A 23,386-nucleotide genomic window follows, 5' to 3' on the forward strand; every position below is an offset into this window, starting at 1 on the left:
GTAAGAAAAAAACAAAACGATAAAGATTAAAACGACTAATTAATGAACTTGGGCAAGCAAAGGACACATATTTCATCAACTCGAACAATTATGCCATAGTCGAATAATAAATTGCTGAGTGATGACATTAACCAAATTAGTCAGCGAAAATAATTTGGAACACAACAGGAGGAAATTAAATCCAAGCAAATGGGTCACATTGTTGCCAATATCTTACATGCCAACACTTGAGAGGAAAAAAAAAGAAAAAAAAATTTACTACATAAAGCAAATGTTTAACACCATAAACAGAAAGCTAATTTTAATTAAATCATTCTGCAGCTTCAAACAAATAAAGACTGACTATCATGCCCATTATTCAAAGCCAACATTCTGCAACTTAAGGCAAGAATAAGATATTAAAGCATCACAACATGACAAGGGAACCAAAGAAAACATTAAACTTAAATCAATACTTGTATCCTATTAAGCAGTGAAATCTCATACTAAGGAAAAATGATCAACGATGAACAGAGAAATAACAAAACTTAAATTAGTCGAGTTATTAATCCATTTTTATACTTGAAGTTTCACTAATCTGGACAAAACTTGAGAATTTAACAAAATCGATGCACACTTAGCCACATAATGGCAATGATATAGTAGGGAATATCATAAAGGCATTCGAGACATAATGCAACACTGATGCTAGAGATCGAACTTGAGAATCATCTTTGAACCACAAAATCATTAAGACGAGCCGCAAATGCAACACAAACTTCAAACAATCAAAATGCCACAGGCGAAGTCTCAAATTTTGATGTCTTAATTCATTCTTTCAACTTGAGGTGAAAGAATAAAGGGATGAGACATCGGATGTTAAACTCCAGTTCAGATTCAAATATATTAACACAAAAACATGCTCAATGAAGAGGATAAGAGAATGTCGTCTTTGATCAAGCCATCGAGCCTCTAGCTCCAACCGAATAACATATTCAACCAAATGAAATATACAAGAATGTGCGAGTTCTATATGTAAATAAAAAATAAATCAAACGAACTCCAGAATTCACACCATATTATATCGATTTAACAGCGACAAAACATCCAGCAACGTACAACACAATTTTCAACCCTTAATCCATCACATTGGAAACGAGAAGAGAAGAAAGTTACGTGAAGGGGAGGTTTACCTGTTTACGAGCAGCAACTGGGACGGGTGAGCAGCAACAGCGATGCTCCAACCAACTCGAAACCACACCTCCGCCTCGCACGCTTGAACTAGAACGTCACACCGACTCTCGACGAAATGGTTTCTTCTTGTTCGAACCGCTATGAGAAATTCTCGATTATCCTTAACTCACGATTTTTACTGCTCAAATTTTCAACTGAAATTTTTTTTTTCACCAAGAATTCCCCCCCCCATTCAGTCTAGGGTGGGGGGTTTATATAGAAAACGTTAGGGCTTCGATTTGAGGTCGGTTTCGGCCTATTTTCGAGTTCGAAATTTGGAATCCCTTTGGGTCAAACCCCACAAGGTAAACGTCGCGTGCTGGCGAGGATGACTGCGACGTTTCAAAGACCTGCTTGACAGGGTATGGGTTTCTGCCATTCCGTCTCGTTCACGCGAAGGGGAAGGGAGAAGAGTGTGGGGAGAGACGCGGGGTTGTTGGAGTCTCTCTGTTTTTCGCGTGATTTCTGGGGAATTATGGGTTTCTGTCGAGAGGGGAAGGAGAGAGCGAGCGTGGGGGAGACGCGGGGAGAGGATAAGAGGAAGGGAGAGAGCGAGGAGAGAGCGTGGGGAGGGGGTCGCGTGGGGGTGCTGTTCTTCCTGGGAATGGGGTCGTGTGGGGAAGAAGAGAAGGGAAGGGGGTCGCGGGTCGGGTATTAGGTGTTGGGTCGGAGCGGGTATGGGGCTGGGTTGAAGGGTAATTTTTTTATTTAAATGTTTTAGGCCGTCTGAATGGGGAAGAAGTGGGCTGGGATATTTGGAAGGGTGGGCTGCTGAAGAAAGGGAGATTGGGCCTGGGCGTTGGGCTAGAAAAGGGGAAGAGAAATGGGGTGGGCTGAAAATAAACAAAAAGGGAAATGGGCTGTTGGAAGGGAAGCTTTTAAGATACACACATATACATATACATATATGTATATACATATATGTATATATATATCTATCTTATTTTCGCAAGATTTATAAAACCAATTAACTCATACCGACGCGGGTCAAAATTGGGTGTCAACATGAATCAAAGCTCAAATTTAAAATTCAAACTGACACAAACATAAATTGTTTTGAATGATCTATATATCAAAAGAATCGATACATCGAGAGAAGCTCATATCTAAAATTTGTGACGATTTAAAGGAGATTTGAATTGGTCGAGATCTCTAAAAATTTTAGCTCGAGAAGAAGATGAATTATTGCTATGTATAAATATTGTATGATAGTGTGTATAGATATATATACATCTATGATATATTATACATCATATATACACATTATACAGTATTTATTTATACGATATTATTGAAAATATAAGTAACTGATAAAAGTGTGTTCTCTCTAATAGTTTAAGCTCTTAGATCAGATAGTCACAAAGTCTTAACATGATATTAGAGCAGACACATATCTTGGATCCAATCTTACTACCACTCAAATTAAAAAGCATTCCCATAAGATACTTTGTATTTTAAGTAGGAAAACTTTCACATATAACCCCTTAAAAATAGCTTAATTATTTTTCAAAGCTATGATTTGATAATTAAAATTCGTAGCTACATGTTATATGGAGGATAAAGGCAAGCGAGACTGGGAGAGAGAGGAGAGAGAGGGGAAAAGAGTGGGAGAAAGGTGAATTGTATATGTATATGGTTGGATAATTGTATGTTATACATTTGTATTTGTATATATGGCAAACGAGAGTGGGAGAGAGAGGAGAGAGGCGAGCAATACTGGGAGAGGGAGGAGAGAAGGGATGAGAGAGGCGAGCGAGAGAGGGCGGAGAGTGAGAGAGAGGTGAATTGTATATGTATATAATTGTATATTATACATATGTATTTGTATATAGGGCAAGCGAGATTGGGAGAGGGAGGAGAGAGCCGAGAGAGAGAGAGGACAGAGAGTGGGAGAGAGATGAATTGTATATGTAAATAGGTTAAATAATTGTATATTATACATATGTATTTGTATATTTAGGCAAATTATACATATACAAACATGACTAATTATACAAACTCGAAGTCAGTCCATGTAATTAATGTATAATGTTAGTTGAAAGTGATAATTATAGCAAACTATAGCTACGATAAATAATTAAATAAATAAATTTGCTTTGTTGCGTAATTTTTCCTTTTAAGTACTCAATCTAAATCTAAATTATAAAGGGGCAGTAAAACTTAAAACTTATTTTGCATTTCACATGAAGCCTACTTTTTTTTTTCGTCATGTGAAAAGAACATGTGAGCAGTAGCATAAAGTATGCTTCGAAGTGTTAATTTTCGACAAGAATTAAATTTATCGGATGAGAAGAAGAATAAATAAAAGAACAAGGATTTGACAACACAAACAAATTACTATGAGTGCTTTTGAATTATTATCAATGAAACATAAAAATTAAAACTTCAATTTAATAGTTGACTTCAAATTCAAAAACTAATTAAGCAAAGTCTTAGATATTGCAATTCTGTTATATCTTTGACAAAATAATTGAATTTTTTTTCGGAATAAAATAATATTCTTGACGATTCTAAATAAACAGAATACATGCGAAGGTACTTTACCTTCAAGCTAGAGCTTAGCAAAATTTTTGAGAATTGCTAATTTTCAGTTGTCAATGGCTCAAAGGTCGATTTAAATTTAAAATTCTATTAATTGTCAATGGTTCGAAGATCGACTTAAACTTGAAACTAGGTTAAAGAATAGCAAACTTATGCATATTGAAAATGATTGACGGATTAATAATGATTTACTTGAACACAATAACATTTTTCAAAAAGTTAAATATTTAAACATCGAGCTCAATACACAGGTACAAAAAGAATATACGCACTACTTGATTGATCACATTGAGGTGCTGGTGAGGACATTTTGCGACCTTCCTTCGTAACAAACTCAAATTTATAAGAGAATTGGAATGTGGTTATAACTTTAGAATCGTAATTGCAATACTTAACAATTGAATTACCATAAAAATGTTGAAATAACGAGTAATTAGAAATTAGAATGACAAGCTTTGACTCTAAAATTAAGAAGAGAGGAATAAATGTTTTTCTTCAATATACATAAGCCCTTCTTACAAATTCTCTCCCTTTTAACAAAATGTTAATTAGGTATGAATATCAAATAAAACACTTTAATATTTTACTCGATCCAATCACGTTTACCATTTCTAACACACACGCCCTTACATAATTAGCTTGATTCACAACATCTCTACTCTCTCTTTTTAAGCACTGCCAATAAGAAAATTGATCCACAATTGCACAAGCTTAAATGATAAAAGTGTACATTGGAAATGAGACAAGAATCATTAATCTAAGTGTGCTATTAAATGCACACGTAAGTATACAAATAATATACTCTAGAATTTTGAATCCGGATATATATATATATGTCATTTGTGATTTAACTATTCACTACTGACAAATTAAACTATTGCTTAGTATTATTTTTCGAGCGATACAATCTCACTTATTATTTTTAATTAACTAAACTAAAATGAAAAAGAGAATAACTAATGAATTTTTCATTTATTTAGCATGTAGTTAGTTGATGAACTACTGATTAGCATTTCTTGATTCTAATCAAGTGTAACCTCTGTATAAAGAGATTTGAGAAAGGCCTTTTGTAAAGCCTGTTTTATTGTTGAAGTCGTTTCAAATCCAATATGGGAACTTGGGAAAGGCTCAAATTTTTCTTCCTTCAAAAGCAAACAACACTTCCTAATAAAAAGATGAAGTTTGAATATAATAAATTTAATATTTTTAAAAATGATAAAGATAATTAATTTATGAGAACGATTTCATTTAACTTTTCAAACAAGGTAAATAAACAACTATTTTTAATATAACAAACTAAGTATAAGTAGATGGAGGGAATATCATATTCACTATGTAATCCGCTTATTTTTTATATCAGATCATACTAATTTGTTATTGTTAAGTTATAAATTTAGTTAAAAATATGTCAATTAGCTATAATTTAGTGATAAGAAGTATATAAAGACATGTTTCATAAATTATTGAATCACTATAAATATCGAGTGCAGATAATTAATCATGAATAAGTCATAAATTAGATAAAAATGTGTATTAACAAAGTATAATTTAATGATTAACAAATTTATTATGTACATGATAACATTCTCAATACTAATTTTATAAAATAAAAATAAATTATTGACATAGTAGATCCAATTAGCATGAAAAATACCAACATCTCTTTTTCTTTGACAACTAATTCACTCATAATCTATAATAAAATAAATAAATAGTATCTAAATTGTTTTTAAAAAATGCAACATATCTTTTCTTTGTTCCTAATGTTTCTTTTTTTTTTTTAATTTTAAAGTAAATGGAATATTTTTTCAAACGTTCCTTCCAATCTTGAAAAGGATAAATCAGATGTGTTGCTTTAGCTCTAAATGAACCCCTCAAATTGCGCTTCTTTTTAAAGTTAATCACTTAATTAATTAAAAGCTTAAAGAATAGAAATTATATAACATGTAAAAGGGGCATACCAACTTTCTTTGTGCATGCAAATATCACAAAAAGACAACATAAAATAACGAAAAGTAGTTTCTGAATGCTGGAGAAAGAAAAAGACAGTCTATTATCCGATCTTTATACTTACTCATGAATCATGATTAGTCAAAGTATGTTATCTTAGGGTCGTGTTCGAAATGTGATCATTAATTAAAGGTCTCGAGTTTTTAACTCTGAATATTCTATTTTAATTCTAATAGGGAACAGTTTTTCTACTTTAATGGACCTTATGTATTCAAGTCTGAATTAGTCAGATTCTAATGTGAGTATATATCATACATCAGATGAATAACGGAGTTTAAGATAAGTTCAAAGTTCAAACAATCCGAAAAAGAAAAAAGTTTCATGATAAAAGTTAACTCGTTATGGAAGAATTATCCAATATGATATTAGGAAACGAAATTTCTATTTCACAAATGTTATAGGACTTAAACACACCCAAAACTGGACATCTGGAGCATGAACAATATAAGATGGGGTGCCAACAACATAGACAATAAATTGAGATGGATGTTTTAAAATGAATATTAGACCTAACTCAATCCTAAAAGCTAGCTAACGAGGAGATAATTATCGAAAACCAAATTCTCATCCCACAAACAAGATGAGACTCCAACAAATTACTATATGATTTCTTAACAATGATGACTTGAATATATAATTTACCGGTATACTGACTTGAAGCTATATACATTGCACAAACATGATATAATCAAATCAAGCTTCTTCATAAACAAGCAAAATATTAAAACAAAATTAATTGCTAATAACTAACACTAAGTTAGAGTCATTGCTTAGCTCTCTTTGTTTTTGATCCTCTTCCCTCTCCCTCTTTAATTGAATTTTTGCATCAATCAATGCTCTCTTAATAACTTCCTCATCCCCTTGTTTTTCTTGTAACATCATTTCAAATTCTTGAATTGCAGCCTCCCATCTTTCCAACTGTACAATAAAATTCAAAAAAAAAAAAATCGAATTGGTCAAATATATAATCTGTGCAATATTATTGACACATTCTTCGATTAACATTAGTAAAATTTTTACCTTTACGTAACAATCAGCTCTACGAACTCTAGCCTTCGTATACGAAGGACGTAACACAAGAGCTGCATTGCAATCCTCCAATCCTTTTTCGAATTGTCCTAGCTTGATTCGACAAGTTGCTCTGTTAAATAACAGAACAGAATTGTATGGATCCTGTTCTAGTCCTTCTGTGTACATACAACAAGCCTCAATGTATTTCGATTCCTTAAAAAGCTCGTTACCCTTTACCCGAGCTGATGCCACCCCTTTAATTCTTCTTAATATCGCGATTATCTCATTGCTTATATCGAGTTTTGCTGCCTCTTGAGCTGTACTGATTCCATCATCAAACCTGCCTACTAATGTGTAAACTTGTGCTTTTATCATTAGGAAATAAGCTGTTTTAGCTGATCCAATAATACGAGTAGAAAGACATGTTTTGAAATCAGGTCCCTTCTGAATGATGGTGTATGCCTCCTCATGTCTATGCAATTTCATCAATGCTTCAGCTCTCATTGCAAATATCTAAACAAAGGGTAAATATTGATAAATACGTAATGCTGAAATTAAACTTGACGATAAAATTATGGACAATGCTGTTTCAACCTGTGGAGCTGAATCTGCACCAGATGACAATGCATTTTCGCTCATATGAAGTAATGTGACGTAATCTTTTACGCTATGAGCTTCTATGCAACTGTGTATCATTCTTTTAAGATTTTGAGCCTCAGAAATGTCTCTTCTGTCAACTTTTGGTCCTGATTTTTCGTAATGTTCCAATGCTTTCTCTGCTTCTCCTAATCTGTTAAGAGACAACATTGTTACAATTTTTTTAAAAAAATACTCGAAAAGAATTCTGTTTTGATTTGATTTTAGTACCTGAGATATAGTCTTGCAAGGCGATATTGCGCGTTGTAGTAAAAAGGATCTAGCTGAATGGCCTCTCTGCATTCGATTACTGCTTCAATCAAACGGTTCAAACTCAACAAAGCTGCACTTTTGTTGCTGTAGTAACAAGCATTTTTCGGATTAATCGCGATTGCTTGATTATATAAAGCAATAGCTTGTTCAAATCTTCCATTTTTGTAATGTTCATTTCCCATGGATTTGAGTACATCAGGATCCAATTTGTTTACTATGTTCCCCATCAATACTCTGCCTTTCTGTAGAATAAACTTTTTATCAGTTGAAACATGTTGGATTCTCTTCTGCTGCTTCAAGTTCCCTGATTGGCCTAACAACATAATGTTCCCCGTGCTTGAAGCGCGATTCAACGTTCCATTCGCGCTCAAGTCACTCGTTGATTGCCTCCTAAGATTGTGAGTATTAGGCACCAAGTTGACAACTTGTGACATTTTCTTCCTACTCGAAGCATTCGACGATTGGTTGATCTTCGAGCAGCTTCGTGTATCATCAGACATTGATCTCCTAACGTGTTTTCGATCTTGTGAAATCGAATTCCTCAGAGTAATTGAGGTTTGTTTTGGTTGAGGTTTAGATAATTTCTTTTTGGAAATCTGTGATACTGGTTGTTTAATTGGCTTACAATTTCCACGTTGAAATATCGCTGCCACTAGACCACAACCCAATTGAATTTCGACTGATTTTTCTCCAATTTTTGCCATAATTTCTTCTTCAATCAAATTTTACAAATGGAAGATGACTTTATCAAAAGTGGAGGGAGAAGTCAAATAAAAACTTGTATATCAAGTGTTCAATGTGATAGGACCTTATTTAGATTAGAAGAAATGATGTAATAGTTATATACATATATTACTCAAAGGTCTAAGAGTGGAAGCTAAGAAACCAACTTTATTTTTCATTTTTGAAACTAAAGGGGTTAGGCTTATCAAAAACAAAATTCCAAAAGGGGACAAGACTATTGGGTAGGATATATCATTTCTAATTTTCTAATAAAGTATGATTGAATGTCTTATCAAGAAAGTGTTATTTGGAACAATTTTGTTTAAGATTTATGTCACCTGTTGGTGCCAAACTAGTAGGACCCTGGAATCAATCATATCAAAGTTGAATATCACACGTGCAAACATGTATTGTTTCATTCACCAAACCTTAGTGAAAACTATCATCTTACTGAAACTAATGCTTACACGCTACTCGGGGTGCCTAAAGTATATATAATTTGCCTAATTCGTTTGAACTTTAACGAGTTTGGTAGTTATAGTCTAACTAGATCTCACGTTCAGAAGATGAAAATTGCAAAAATGATGACATTGAAATGAATGTATGAACATACTAGGAGAGAGATAGGATTAAAAATGAAGATATATGTGACATGGTGAAAGTTACTTCAGTTTAAGAAGAGATGGGAAGCGAGACATGTGTGTTTCATACATGTATGAAGAGATGCAAAGATACCCAGTGCGGATCGGGGGGGGGGGGGTGATAGGTTGACTATGGATGATTTTGGAAGAGTTAGAGGTAGGTCAGAAAAATACTATGGAGAGATGATTAGATAAGACGTGCCGTTGTTTCATCTTATGGAGGATGTGACCTTTAGATAAAACGTTGTGGAAGACAAAAATTAGGTAATAGGTTAGCAGGTAGTGGATCGTGGTCTTGATTATCCTTTCACACTAATAGTTCTAGTAGTACTCATGTAGTTTCTTGTTCCTCGATTTCTATTATTATCCGTTGTTTGTTGCACTTCAGTCGTCATATTTTTTTTTATATGGTTATGTTTAAAATGTGTGCTTTGTCATACTTTCTACTGTATTTTGGCATGACTTCTTTATTTTTGTTATTTCCTTCTCGGAACTCTTTTGATCTGTTTTTTTCATCGAGTCACGATTATACCATAAACAACTAGTCTTACTTTCAAGATAGGATCTGGATAAGGTTTGCGTACACCTACCCTCCTAAGATCACTACAAAAAATATAACTTTTAGCGGCAACAAATATTGACACTAATAAAGAGTGTAAAGTCTTTAACGACATTAGTTAAGTGTCATTAGAACCAATGTCGCTAAAAGCTTTAAGGACATATATAAAAAGTGCTAATTGCGCTAACAATAATTTTTTATATAGTAAATCTCACTTTATGAAATTATACTAAATAGAATTTACTAATTAAAACATTTTAGAAATACATATCAAATAAGGCATTACGTGTGAGTTTATTACAAGTATATCTATGCTAAAATAGTGGATTATTAAAAGGGAATATAAGTGTTTTCCTAAAATAATTACTCATTGAACATAAAGTAGTATTCCTTATTAAATTCATGTTCTAAAATTGGAGAATATTGTTAATCAATGAAAGAAAGAAAAGAGAGAGGATCGCAATAATACATTAAATGGCATGTGCTTAGTACAAGTTCTCTTTCAATATTATTTTAAGTTATTACTATAAGTGGTTATTCTAATTTCCAATTAAACTTGTCATTAATTAATGGATAAGATATCTATTGAAATGAAAAGGAACATAACATGTCAACAAAATTTGTTGGATGAGAGCACTGTACAGTAAAATTTTGGCAGCAAACGGAAAATAAAAAAGAGTTTAAAATGTCATTAAATTATGTGAAAGTAATAAAAATGTTCTTTGTTTATAGTTTAGTTTGAAAATGTCTTTACTATCAACATTTATGCTCAAAATTGTCCATGCAATAAATATTTTGATCCAAAAATGCCCCTATAATTACAAAATCGCTCAACATATCTTTTTTCCGAATAAATATATTATTTTTTTTCTTTGTAAACACATTTTCTTCCTTATTGAAATATTATTAAGAAACACTATTCTTATTTTCTTTCTTCTAAAATTACTTTAACAAATAAAAATTTAGGAGATATGTTTTTTCTTTTTGATCTCATTTTATCAACTAAAATAAAGTAATTTCATTTACCCTTTCGATAGATAATATATTTCATATATATAAGATCATACTATATCTATCATTAATTTATATTTATATAACAATAAAAATATTATAAAATAAAAATTTATTTTTAATTTTTAATTTTCTCTAAATTAAAGTAAGATAAATATTTGCTATTTTTTTTAATAATTGAAAAAATGTGTCGAAAAGAAAATAATAATATATTTATTTGAAAAATGAGCTTTTTTGACCTATTAAATAACACTAAGGGCATTTTTGAATTAAAATATTGATGGCAAGAGCATTTTTGGATCAAACTACAAATGGGGTGCCTTTTTATTCCTTTTGCATAGTTTAAGAGCATTTTTGAAACAAAATATTGACGGTAAAATATTTTTGAACCAACTATAAACGAAGAATATTTTTATTCCTTTTATATAATTTAAAGGCATTTTTGATCCATTTAAAAAAAATGATTGTTGATATTTTTTAGTAGACTTGTGGAACTCAAACTTTATGTAATATACCGTGTTCACTTTGAGGCCATAATTTAAATTCCCAAAAAATTGACTAAAAAAACTTTAGGCAGCTTGATTTTATACACTTTATTTTTTTCTTTTGCTGCATGGCATTATAAATTTGTCGGTGCCTCCCATCCATTTTTAACAAAATTAATCAATATGTGTTTTTCCATTAATCTTGTAACATTGACTAATTGAATTTTTATCTTACTCCCTTAAGTCACAATAGTTATATATATATATATATATATATATATATATATATATATATATATATATTACACTTTTCGCTTAAATCATCGACGCTTCTAATCTTCATTCTCAATTATTTCATTCCATATCAATTCTGAACCTGCCTTGCACTTCACATATAATGTTTTGTTAGATAACTGTTTGAAATAATTTTTTTATTTATTTTTCAAATATATAAAAAAAACTACTTAATTTTCATTTTAAAAAGATATATGTTGCTAGAATTTTATTTTGTTTTTGGAACCAAACACAATATGGTGTCATATGCAATTCCGTTTGCCGACAAAATTGAAGTTATTCGAAATTGTACTTCTTGCCCAAAAGGTAGTCAAAGTTTTGAACTAGTAAAGGACAATATACACAAATCTACCTAATATCTTCTTTCTTTTTCAAATTGTGATTTTTATTTTTAAAATTAAAAGTTATTTTATGTCACGATTTGCCTATTCTATTATTCTTTAGGTCTCAATTCTATATTTTGCATTAAGAATTGGGTTTATTACTTAATAATATTTTTTTCCTTTCAAATCTTTAATTTTTTGTTATTAGTTTGATATTTAGGTGCTTTAAGCATAAATAGATCACATTAATTTATCTCTTTGATGGTTTGACTATATATAATAATAATATTGTGGGAAGGAGGTCATTCGATAAAATAATTTATTATCATGATACATATTTTATTCTTATTACTTTGAAAACGAAAAATAAATTAATCTATTCAAAATCCTAATTATAGCATCCCTTCTTCCCACTTTATACTTTGAACCAAACTTTTTTTTATGTGATATTTTTTATTTTTTGAAATGTAAACTATTTAAATGTTGATTTATATTTTAAAATAGAATTTTTCATGTATTAACATGAGATAAATTATAACTTTCTTTCTCTGAAGTTTCTTAATGTTTAAATTTTAATTTTAAAAAATATTGAGTTAATTTACTCCACTTAAATTTTAAATATTAGTCGAAATAATTCTTCAAAAGATAAAATATACGATATAATTGGGGCGAGAGAGGAAGTTTCATTTGGAATTACTCGGAATTAACTTTCTTTGCTAATACATATGTAAGTCTATAAGTTCCTTAAAATTAGGAAATTGTTTGTTCAAATAAAAGTAGAATAAACAAATTTAAGTGTTATTTCGTATTGATTATGTCTTCATACCATTCAATACACTTCATTTTTATCCCTACTACGTAGCGCCATTCCCCCTCATCCCTACCCCCACCTCCCATATCTAATCCCCTATTCAGTTCGTGTGATTTTAATTTTATTTTACTTTTTTTATAATCATTTTGAACTAAATAATGAGATGAATAATTTCGTAAAAAATTCAAATTTAAATGACTATATACCAACCAAATCAAAAATTGCCATGTTGGACTATTTGATGTCAAACAGTTTCAAGTGGACTGACCCGATCCGATTAAATAAGAATATCAACCCTCCTTTTTGATGGAGGTCGAAAACTTGGTACATAAATGGCAAAATAACGAGACATTTAGTTCGTGATAATAATTTACTTTATTTTAGAGAGATTCAAAATGGATATAACAAATATACAACCGTTGTTCATATTTTATGGTTTAATCGTTAAAGTCATATTTAACAAATAATTGGAACAATTAAAATTAGCCCACTAAATTCCCGATAATAAATAATAAAGAAGATATAAATGTGATCTTAGGACATAGCTATGGGACAAAACTCAAAAAGCATCACAACAACTCCTATATCTTGCTTTTTAGACAACCACCATTACCATCCCTTTTTGTCTATCAAAACGAATTTTCCTACATTTTATATTTTCAAAAAAAATCCAGCTGTTCTTGTCTAAAATAATTTATTTTGTTGGTACTCCAAAATTTGTAGACATCAAGATTTGAACGAACATTTTAATTAGGTTTAGATATCTAGAAGCATTTATCCGTTTATCGTTGAAACATCAACTTGAATACACTCCTGTTATTTTTACTTGTCAATTTTTACGACTATATTGCTTTCCATATTTTACCCCAACTTTAATGATTTATTCTACAAAACTTAATATTAAATATCAATATATAGGGGTAGTGTGATAAAATATTGGAAAAATTGTATATAATAGCAAACTAATAACCTAAAATAAATGGAATAGTTAGGGTTTGATTTAATTGTGCTCCATAGCAAACGTTAGCTAAAATTTGCCAGCGTCTCTCTCCCAGAAATCTAGCTCGCCACTCTCCATTCTCGCTCATCTCTCTCGCTTTATACACAGAAGTGTATAATTATGTTTCTGTTTTGTATAAAGCGAGAGAAAATTGTATATACACATGCAAAAATATATATCTTCGTGTTATACACTTAATTATATAATTTACAATTATTTTACTTCAAATATTGCAGAGAAAAAGGTCAACGAATTATACAATTGTGAATTATACAATTGCAGTGAAATACAATTTTCTCTAGCTTTATACAACAGAAGTGTATATATTGTGTTTCTGTTTTTGTATAAAGCGAGAGAAAAACATATATCTTCTTGCTATGCACTTAATTTTGCAGCGAAATAGGTAGTGAATTATACAATTGTGCATTATACAATTGCAGTGAAATAGGATAGCGAATTATACAATTGCAGCGAAATAGGCCAGCGAATTATACAATTTAGGCCAGTGAATTATACACTTGTATAAGTATAGCGAGTTATACAATTTTTATGTTTGCTATGGAGCGCAATTATGCAAAGTTTGCTATAGCATACAAATATGAATTTTTTGTTTGCTATATGTGAAAGTTGCCCTAAAATATTCATGTTAATCATTGTTTTCTTAATGAGTGTGTCAACGTCAAATGTGACAAATAAAAGTGAACATATGAAGTAATTAGTCTTGGATTGGGTCAGCCCATCTAAAAAATTTATTAATTAGCTGGCCCAACATAACTGGACCTAATGATTAGGCCCATATTGATTACAGTTCTCAACTTTCTTATCACAATAAGCCCAAAATGAGGCCCATATATAAACCAACCTTGTTCCATCTTGTCTTATAGTCAAAGAACATTCATTGTTTTGTTATATAGAAGTAAAAAAAAAATACATCAAGTTTAAGCTTAATTATCCATTTGTAGATTAAGATTTTGTTAAACAAAAGATGAAAAGATCTATCTAGTATAGTAACATTTGTAATATAATGTACATGTTTAAGACACTTAGGAAGTACTAGTAAGTGTCCTCGAGTTTCATTTCTGAAACTTTAAACATTCATTTTGAAATTCGACTTATTTAAATTTAATCCTGAAAAATCTATGAAAAGCGCTTTCTTTTATATATATATATATATATATATATATATATATATATATATATATCAAAAACCACTCTTTTGCCTGGCCTAATTTAAGTAGCGTGGCTTGTAGACAAGACAAGTTGGGTTGATTTGGCCCTCTGTAAAAAGTTGTTCATGTGAAAAGAGAATATTCCTATTGTACAAATAATATGGGTATTTTAATTTAAATGTTCAATTATTTTAATGAATGACGTGTCACGTGATTATAAATATACTTTTCTTAATTTGAAGTAAATCTCGAATATGAATAAATCTTTCTTTATATACTTTAGGTATAATATAACAATATGTATGGTGTATAATTTGACAAGAAACTCTTCAAAAGATATATAAAGACAAAACATTAATGGCCGCGATTTTTAGATATTCTGTATTCTTTCTATCGCAATTAAGGCTTTATATTATGATTATGATTGATTAATGATACGCTACATAATTAAACATAATTTAACTTGCAAGTTTTGGTAATTGATTGAAAAGATACATTTCTCTATATCTATTGATTTCATATAAATATCAGAGTTTGAAATGTTGTTAAAATTTAAATAATGAAAAGTTATTGAAAATAATTTTAACGAACATACTAATACATGTTTCGTTTAAAATACGTGTGTCTAATTTATAGTAATTATCTTGTCGTCTTGATAAGAATCATCGATCAATACAATAAAAAATTGTTGGAAATTCAACTAACATATTACTTAAATTTCGTTGAAGATACTATTGTTTAATTTCTAGTAGTGTTTTTATCTATTATTAAAAGCCATCCATCAATAATTATAATTTTAGTAAAACAAAAAAAAAGGTTAAAGTGTGTTTTACGTCTTAATAATCAAAGTATATAATGTATACTAATATGATAAGAAAGAAAGACATTTTTTTTAGTGGATAAAGACGAAAGAATAATGGCCGCAAATTTAAATATTCGTATTCACAATTCGTATCCTTTTTTTTAGTTTGGGATTTGATACGTAGCTTAGGGTTTGGCCAATAGCCATAACAAGAGAATATAATAATGCCTTTCTCGCAGACGCTATATTGTAACTTTTTTTAAAAAAAATAAATTATATTCAAATTAATTTGTTCTTTGTCACTAACAATTGATATTGAATATCTTTTCATCAATACTAGAACAGAGGAAAAGAAATCACATAATTATATTAATCTTTGTTTATATATGAATATAAGTCCTTATAATCACCGATCACTTCCAAGTTCCAACTTGGCTACATAATCCTCATGTGTGCTACTTTTCTTCTTTTTATAAGGGAAAAAGGTCTGATATACTCCTCAACTTTATCATTTGGAGCTGATATACCCCTCGTTATAAAAGTGGCTCATATATGCCCTTATCGTTATACAAACGGCTCACATATACCCCTGCCGTTACAAAATGGCTCACATATACCCTTCATTTAACGGAAGTTAAAAAATTAGTTTTAAATTTATATTTATTACTTCGAATGTTTTCAAAAAAATTATTTAGAGGTATATATGATTCTTATATCAAAGTTTAAGGTATATTTTAATTTTTTTAATACATAAATTATTTTTTGACTTCTTTTATTATAATTATTTGAATTTCTTATTCTTATTTTGTTGTTTTCTTTCATTCCTTAGTTTAAAGAATAAAAAATTAAACTATTTTTTTTGTGTGTATTGTAATTTAATTTCGTATTCGAAGAAAAAATTTGGTTATCTACAATAAATTTTACAAGAATATTAGTGAAACACAAATAAATTTGATTATCAAAATAATAATTATAAATTAGTCATTGAAACAAAAAAAAGTCAAAAAAATATGTTTGACAAGGATTAAATTTACTCATATGGGATTATATTTTTTAGAAAAAAATAATAAAAATTTAGATTAAAATTATTTTTTTTTCATTTCCGTTAGAGGAAAAAGGTATATGTGAGCCATTTGTTTACAAGTAGGGGTATATATGAGTCACTTTCATAACAAGGGGTATATCAGCTCTAAATGACAAAGTTGAGGGATATATCAGATCCTTTTCCCCTTTTTTTTTTTTTTTTAAAAAAGCATACAAATTTCTATTCTTATTTAATTTTTTTAAAAGGACGTGTATTTTATATAGATTAGCTAGTCATACGAGTTAAAACCCTCCTCAGTACCTGATTTTGAAGGATCATTAACATAATATTTTTATTCATATATAAATGAAGACAAGAAATAAAGATAAAAGGACAATATATAATATTATTCATAAAGTTATATTTGGAAAAAATATCAGCCATAATTATGTTTGCTTTTAATTTTTTATTACATATATATAGAGCAAAAAATTTTACGAAAAAAAAAATAATGATATATTTTTTATAATTTTATAAGTAGAATACGTGCATGATATAATATACACGGATCTTATTGAAATTTACCATGTTTCCTCAGTTACATTATCAACTTGTTGCTACTTATTAAGTAGCTAAAGAGATGGGCGCTATAATTTTATTTTATTTTTATATCCTCTGGTCCCTTTAAAATGTAGTTGCAGCTAACTAGAATGTGGTTGAACTAATCACTATGAAGCCTATTTATTTAAAGACATTTTAATTATAAATGATTAGGGTAGATATATCTAAGTGTATTTATTTAGTAAAGTATAGGTTCAAAGATCATGTGAATATTCATGACAAAATAATATTTAATTGTCCAATGAGTTCATTAATTTTTTTGATCCCTTCACACATGTAGGAACTTCAACAAAGAAGGGATGATCAAATGTCTTTTGTTATAACTCATAAAATTTTAGAGCATGAAAAATTACTTTCTTACAAAAGAACTTTAGACCATATAATATAAAAAATTGGTATAAGAGAGAGAAAAAAAATAGTCATTTATCTAATAATTATCTCAAAAGAAAAAAATCATCAGCAAAAAAAATTATAATATATATTCTTATCAACGTCGATACCAAAAGATTCTCTACGTCAAATTATTACACCGTATAATAATAATAATAATAATAATAATAATAATGATATTTATTTTATAATTTTTCAAGTTTCTGGATGGTCCATATTCTGACATGGTCAAAGGATGAGGTACACAATAATATTTCATCTGTAAATCAAATTTTATTAATTTTCTTTTAACTTAAAATATTGGATGGATTGCATTATTTGCATGTTATTTTTTTAATTAAAAAAATAGTCACACAAACAGATTTTCCGTAACCACTGGAACTCACAGGTTGCACAAAAGCTAGACAGTGCATATAATAAGTCATGGAACAAAAAGAATATATTAATTACTAGAAAACTAAAAGAGCAAATAAAAAACAAAAATTTTAAGAAAGAAATTTTATAAAAGATGAACCTTAAATAATAATATATGTATTGATTAATTTCACCGATCAACCTTATTATATTTGAAATTGAGAGTTACACATGATTGCTTAATGAATAATCTAAATGAATTTACTTTACAATTAAATGTAGTTTTGACAAGAATTATTAAGGATGTTACAAAAATTAATTATTTTCTTTAACTCTCATATAAGACAAGTCCTTCGTATTTTTAAAGAACATTCTTAATATATTGAACCAACGTGACTATACGGCGCGCCGTAGCAAATGATATTTATTTTTTAAACCACCCCTAACGCTTACCTTATTTGTTTAATTATTTTATTATTTAAAATATACTGGTACGATTAATTTATATTCTCGCATATTAAATCCTCTAACTAAGATTAAATTCAGTACTCTATAATTATTATTGGCAAAAAAAAAATTATTTCTACAATTGCAACATATCCCTATTAATTGAATTTATTTTTAGTTTTGCAAGTTGATGTAATAGTTATCTATAGTAAAATTTCTACAAATTAAAACATAAGTAATGTAAAGTTTAAATGTTACAACTTTTTATTAGGATTACTTTTAAATACATATATAAAATTCAAAAATTAAAAATTTTAATTTTATCTATCTCACTGTGACCCTGATTATTCCTGAGGTGGATGATGTTCACAAGACAACTTAAGCAAGTTTAGTTGGCTACCTACTCTTTAAGTATTAAATTGTTCTTTTTAATATCATTTTCACTTTAATAGTAGTTTATATATATTTTTTTCTCTTCCCTTTTATGTTTCCATAAAACTTTTCTAGTATTCATTTTTCTTGTTTTCACACACAAAAAATCTAAAAGAAAAAAAAAGATATTCTTTTTCTCTTGATATACCAATCTCTCACTATCTTATGTATTTGTATGTACATATCTCTATCTCTTTGAGTTTGACCCGTTGCCACCTACCGGCAGCTTCTTTGCTCCCCTCCAATGTCCTACCCCACCACCCACCCACCTATACTATCTTTCCTTTTCTAACTCAAAAGAGTACCAAAAAACTCTCTACTTTACTAGCCTTGCATCTCTTTCAGAGCCATCCTTATATTTAAACCGCTCCTTTCTCCTTTTCTTTTCTCCCTTTCGATTTCTTCAAACCCTAATTCATCAAAAATAAAGTTATGAACCTATTTGGTTTTATTTTTATTGGATGTGGTCCAAGAAGCCAACTCAAGGAAGTTCAACATATGGGTACTTTTTTTAAAATTTAATATGTTTGATTGATTTGTTGGCTGTTTATTTTTTTAGATTTGAATCTTATTCAAACTTTGCAACTATCACTTTCTATTTTGCAGGTTTTAGTAAATACTAGACTTTTTCTTCTTTAATTGTCTTTTTAGTGAAGAAAAATTAAAGGTATGGATTCTGGGAATAGTGGGAGTATGCAATCTTCAAGTGGTGGTGATGAAGATTATGATGATTCACGTGGAGAATCTATTTCTACTTTTTTGAATAATAGTAGTAATAATAATTCACTTGCCCATTTTGGTTCAATTCCATCTCATAATAATAGTAATAATCCTTCTTTTCTTTCTCATCACCATCAACAACACAACCCGAATAATACTTTCTTTGATACTGCTGCTAGTTTGTTCCCACAAAGTTCAAATCCTCCGTTCAACGCGAACGATCTCATTTGGTCATCATCATCAACAACATCGTCATCTCGGGCTTTAAGATCTGATCAGAGTTTGAATTTTATCTCATCAGCTCCATCATCAAATGTTACTGCTAGTGGTCAACTCTTTCATCATCCTAATCAAAACCCTTTTCCGGGTTCAAGTTCGTTACAAGCAATGCAACAACCATCCATGGAACCAACGAATGTTGCACGGGCCTCAAGCTCGGCCCAGCCCGATCAACAGCCCAATGTAGCGAAGAACCCGAAGAAACGCACAAGAGCCTCACGGAGAGCGCCAACCACCGTGCTAACTACAGACACGACGAATTTTCGACAAATGGTTCAGGAATTCACCGGAATCCCTACGGCTCCGTTCACTGGTTCACCCTATACTCGCCGTCTTGATCTGTTTTCGACAGCTGGATCGGGGATGAGGACGGGACATTTGGATTCACTTGGACCATTATACCCTTTAAGGCCATCAGCACAAAAGGTTCAAGTATCTCCATTTATGTCACAATTATCATCTCCTCCTGCATCTTCGTTGAGTTCTAGCATGATTGATGCTTTAATGCCTGGAAATAACAACTCTATGGTTGGTACTACCTCGGGCTCTACCTCTACTTCAACAAATTTCCAGTTAGGTAATTCAAATCATGTTGGAATACAAAAACAAGCGCAAAACTTGTTCAACATGCAGAATCAAATTCTTTCATTCAATACTGGATCAACCATTTTCAACACAAAGCCTTCAGGAGGCGGAAGCAGTACTACGATGAATGTTCCTTCGTTAGATGAACTTGGAATAAGTCATGAGCAACAAGTGAGTGCAAATCTGATCAGTGGATTTCAAGGAGGGAATAATAGTAATAATAATGTTAGTAGTCAAGGAAGAAATGATGGAAATAATCTTTCAAGATTGTGGAGAAATAGTAATAATAATCATGATGGGGGTCAAGAAAATCAACGGCTGAGATCATTCGATGGGAATAATAGTAATGCTGGAAACTACAACAAGTTAAATTCAGGTAATTCTTCAACATCAGAATTTCATCCTGAGATTAATAACGGTTTGGAAAATGTGTGTTCTACTGGTGAAGGACCAGTTTCTTCATGGACTTGTCCTGATTGATTAGAATTATTATTATTGTTATTATTTGTTTAAGAAAAAAATATTGTTGCTGACTATAAAATTTGATGACTTATTAGATCAATTTGGTAAGTTTTCTTTTTCTTTCTATTAATTTATTTTTGGTTTAATTATATACGTTGTAATACACATGTAGATATTTTGTACTACGTACTCTTTTTGATGATGTTTAAATATTTGGTAGAATGAGAATTTTGAATTTTGTAGTATTATATATCTTGTCTGTTTTTTTTTTCTTCTTCTTCATATAATTATGTTAAGTTGGTTTAATTTCTGTTTATTTTTTTGGTATTTATATGCACCGCTCTTATTAAAAGGTAGAGCTCTAATCTTTGACAATTATTAAACTTCAATAAGAACAAATCCTTAGATATATTTTTTTTATCTAATATAATAGAATCAAATTGGTTAGTAATGGCATGCGGAGTACTTACCGATTTAATTATAGAAATAGTTTTGGAAATGAGTGATTTTAAATTTTTAACCAGTTTTATTTGTTACTTAGAAGATTTTCTTATGGAGCATGGATAAAATACCCTGTATGGCACAAATTTTATGGGGATATTCATAAATAATTTAGCTCACCATTAAGAATTTATAATTTTTGTTTAGATAATATAATTCATCAGAAACATTTTAGACAAGTCAATTTTTATAGATCTCGTCCATTTTTTTCCATAGTTACAAGAAAGAAAAAAATGATACTATACGTTGTGTTTGGATAAGTTTCAGATAAGTATTTAAGAAATTTATGCAAAATAAAGCACTTTGAATATTTATAATATATTATAAAAATACTATGAGTATTGCTTAATTAATTGTTTCCAGAAATATCTCAACGGACTTCTCCACCCACAAACCAAAAAAATAAAGAAATAAAAAGTAAAAGGAAGGTCCTAAATTACTTTTAGTCTAATAAATTCATCTAATGATATATTCATCCAGTAACTTTTCTCATTTTATAGTCAAAACCATTATTACCACTTAATTAGAGGCTTAATTTCCACAAATTATATTACCGGTTGGTTTAACCTGAACCTTTTTCATTTGTCAACTAAAGACAGCCAAACAAACTTGCAAAAGTCAAAAAAACAGAAGTGTAAATTCCTAGGTTTAGAATATTATTAACTAGATTACAATGTATAAGTTCTTGTTTTCACATTGTCATATGGGAATTGAAAGAAGAAAAAAACTTTAACCTACTAACCCCTAATATTCTTTTCGTATTTAACTTCAACACATTGATCAATGATCACGTATATATTTCCATATGTATTTATAATAATTATAAATAATTGTCACTAAAAACTAAGGATTATAATGTTTGAGAAAAAATAGGTTATCCATTATAACAAGCTAAGATATAATGACACCATATGTATGTATAGATAGAGCTAGCTAGGAACGTGTAGATGATTTATTCATACACCTATAACGAAAAATTAGAATATATATATATATATATATATATATATATATAAAGAAAGATAAATTGAATTTTAAATTTTTATTTTATATATTTTGAATTCCAATTACTTATATATGTCATGTATATTATTATATATTCTTAGAATAGTCGGCAGAATCCATACTTTTTTCTTTCAACAGAGAAATTAGTGCAATTTATGACCTTTTACATTTTCACCAACAGATTTACAATCTACAGAAAATTTATCTCTTAAATATTAAGCAAACAATAATAATAATAATAATAATAATAATATATGGAGTGGGTACCAAATTAATTAGCATTATTAAGAACCTTTATAAGACCCCCTTTTTAAGACCCACCATTCTCGTTACAAGTCTCTATTATTTTAGTACGTGGGCTATTTAGTTAACTGAAACTTTTATTATTATTTTTTCTGTAGAGTGTCCCCACAGCTGATCTAACAATTCATATTAATTGCAAGTGTACTAGTTGTTTCTTATTCTCATGTCAAACTTCTACTACAAATGTATAGAAAGTTCATTTCTATGCTTGACCTTCAATTCATTTTCTTATATTAAAAAAAAAGATTTTATTTCATTGTATGACATATATAAAATGTTTTTTTTTCGTTTAAAAAACAATAGGGACAATTTTGTCATTCTTGAAAATCATTGTGTGAACTTAGCTTAAAACAAATAGAATCATATCACATTGAGTTATTTTAGATTCAACCCATTTAAAAGGCTTAATAATGCATAGTTTATCTCTTAGATATTTCATTTGGACATGAAAAAGTAAATGATATTTCAATTAAACATAAGATATGACATTCGCTTTAATTATACATATTCACCTCAATAATAAATCGTATAACCCCAACGTTTCTTATTTAAAACACTTTATTACTAGTTCACATGTGCAATTGAAGTATTCTGACTAGGAGGGTAAGGGAATAGCCATGTTCTTTTAGTACATGAGAAAAGAAAAGGAAAAGGAGTATGGTACAATTGTTATTTTCAGACGAAATGATTAGTAAGGAGATTAGAGAAAATATAAAATGAGTATATAATAATTTATCTTGATTTCAAAATAGAAATGATAGT

The 23,386-nt window shown here is 29.5% G+C and overlaps 2 protein-coding genes across 2 annotated transcripts; one reads left to right on the forward strand and one right to left on the reverse strand.

Annotated features, from left to right (window-relative positions):
- Nucleotides 1-6,309: 6,309 nt before the first annotated feature.
- Nucleotides 6,310-8,627, reverse strand: LOC101264322 (inactive TPR repeat-containing thioredoxin TTL3-like). Its single transcript, XM_004238473.5, has 4 exons — nt 7,642-8,627; nt 7,369-7,564; nt 6,784-7,287; nt 6,310-6,681 (listed from the first exon to the last, which is right to left on the reverse strand). The coding sequence occupies exons 1-4, from the start codon at nt 8,385-8,387 to the stop codon at nt 6,496-6,498; spliced, it is 1,632 nt and encodes a 543-aa protein (XP_004238521.1). The 5' UTR covers nt 8,388-8,627; the 3' UTR covers nt 6,310-6,495.
- A 10,222-nt stretch (nt 8,628-18,849) lies between these two features.
- Nucleotides 18,850-21,063, forward strand: LOC101250686 (uncharacterized). The gene is made up of 2 exons (XM_004237850.5): nt 18,850-19,271; nt 19,376-21,063. Exon 2 carries the CDS (start codon nt 19,439-19,441, stop codon nt 20,831-20,833), a length of 1,395 nt encoding a protein of 464 aa, XP_004237898.1. The 5' UTR covers nt 18,850-19,271; nt 19,376-19,438; the 3' UTR covers nt 20,834-21,063.
- The last annotated feature ends 2,323 nt before the right edge of the window (nt 21,064-23,386 follow it).

This window comes from Solanum lycopersicum, chromosome 4 (assembly GCF_036512215.1).
Source record: "Solanum lycopersicum chromosome 4, SLM_r2.1".
Lineage (NCBI taxonomy): Eukaryota > Viridiplantae > Streptophyta > Magnoliopsida > Solanales > Solanaceae > Solanum > Solanum lycopersicum.

Coding starts and splice junctions, on each gene's coding strand:
- LOC101264322 (XM_004238473.5), bottom strand. CDS start 8,387: ATGGCAAAAATTGGAGAAAAATCAGTCGAAATTCAATTGGGTTGTGGT. Junction 7,288..7,368: donor GTGCAGATTCAGCTCCACAG/GTTGAAACAGCA, acceptor CCCTTTGTTTAG/ATATTTGCAATGAGAGCTGA. Junction 6,682..6,783: donor GAGCTGATTGTTACGTAAAG/GTAAAAATTTTA, acceptor TTTATTGTACAG/TTGGAAAGATGGGAGGCTGC.
- LOC101250686 (XM_004237850.5), top strand. CDS start 19,439: ATGGATTCTGGGAATAGTGGGAGTATGCAATCTTCAAGTGGTGGTGAT.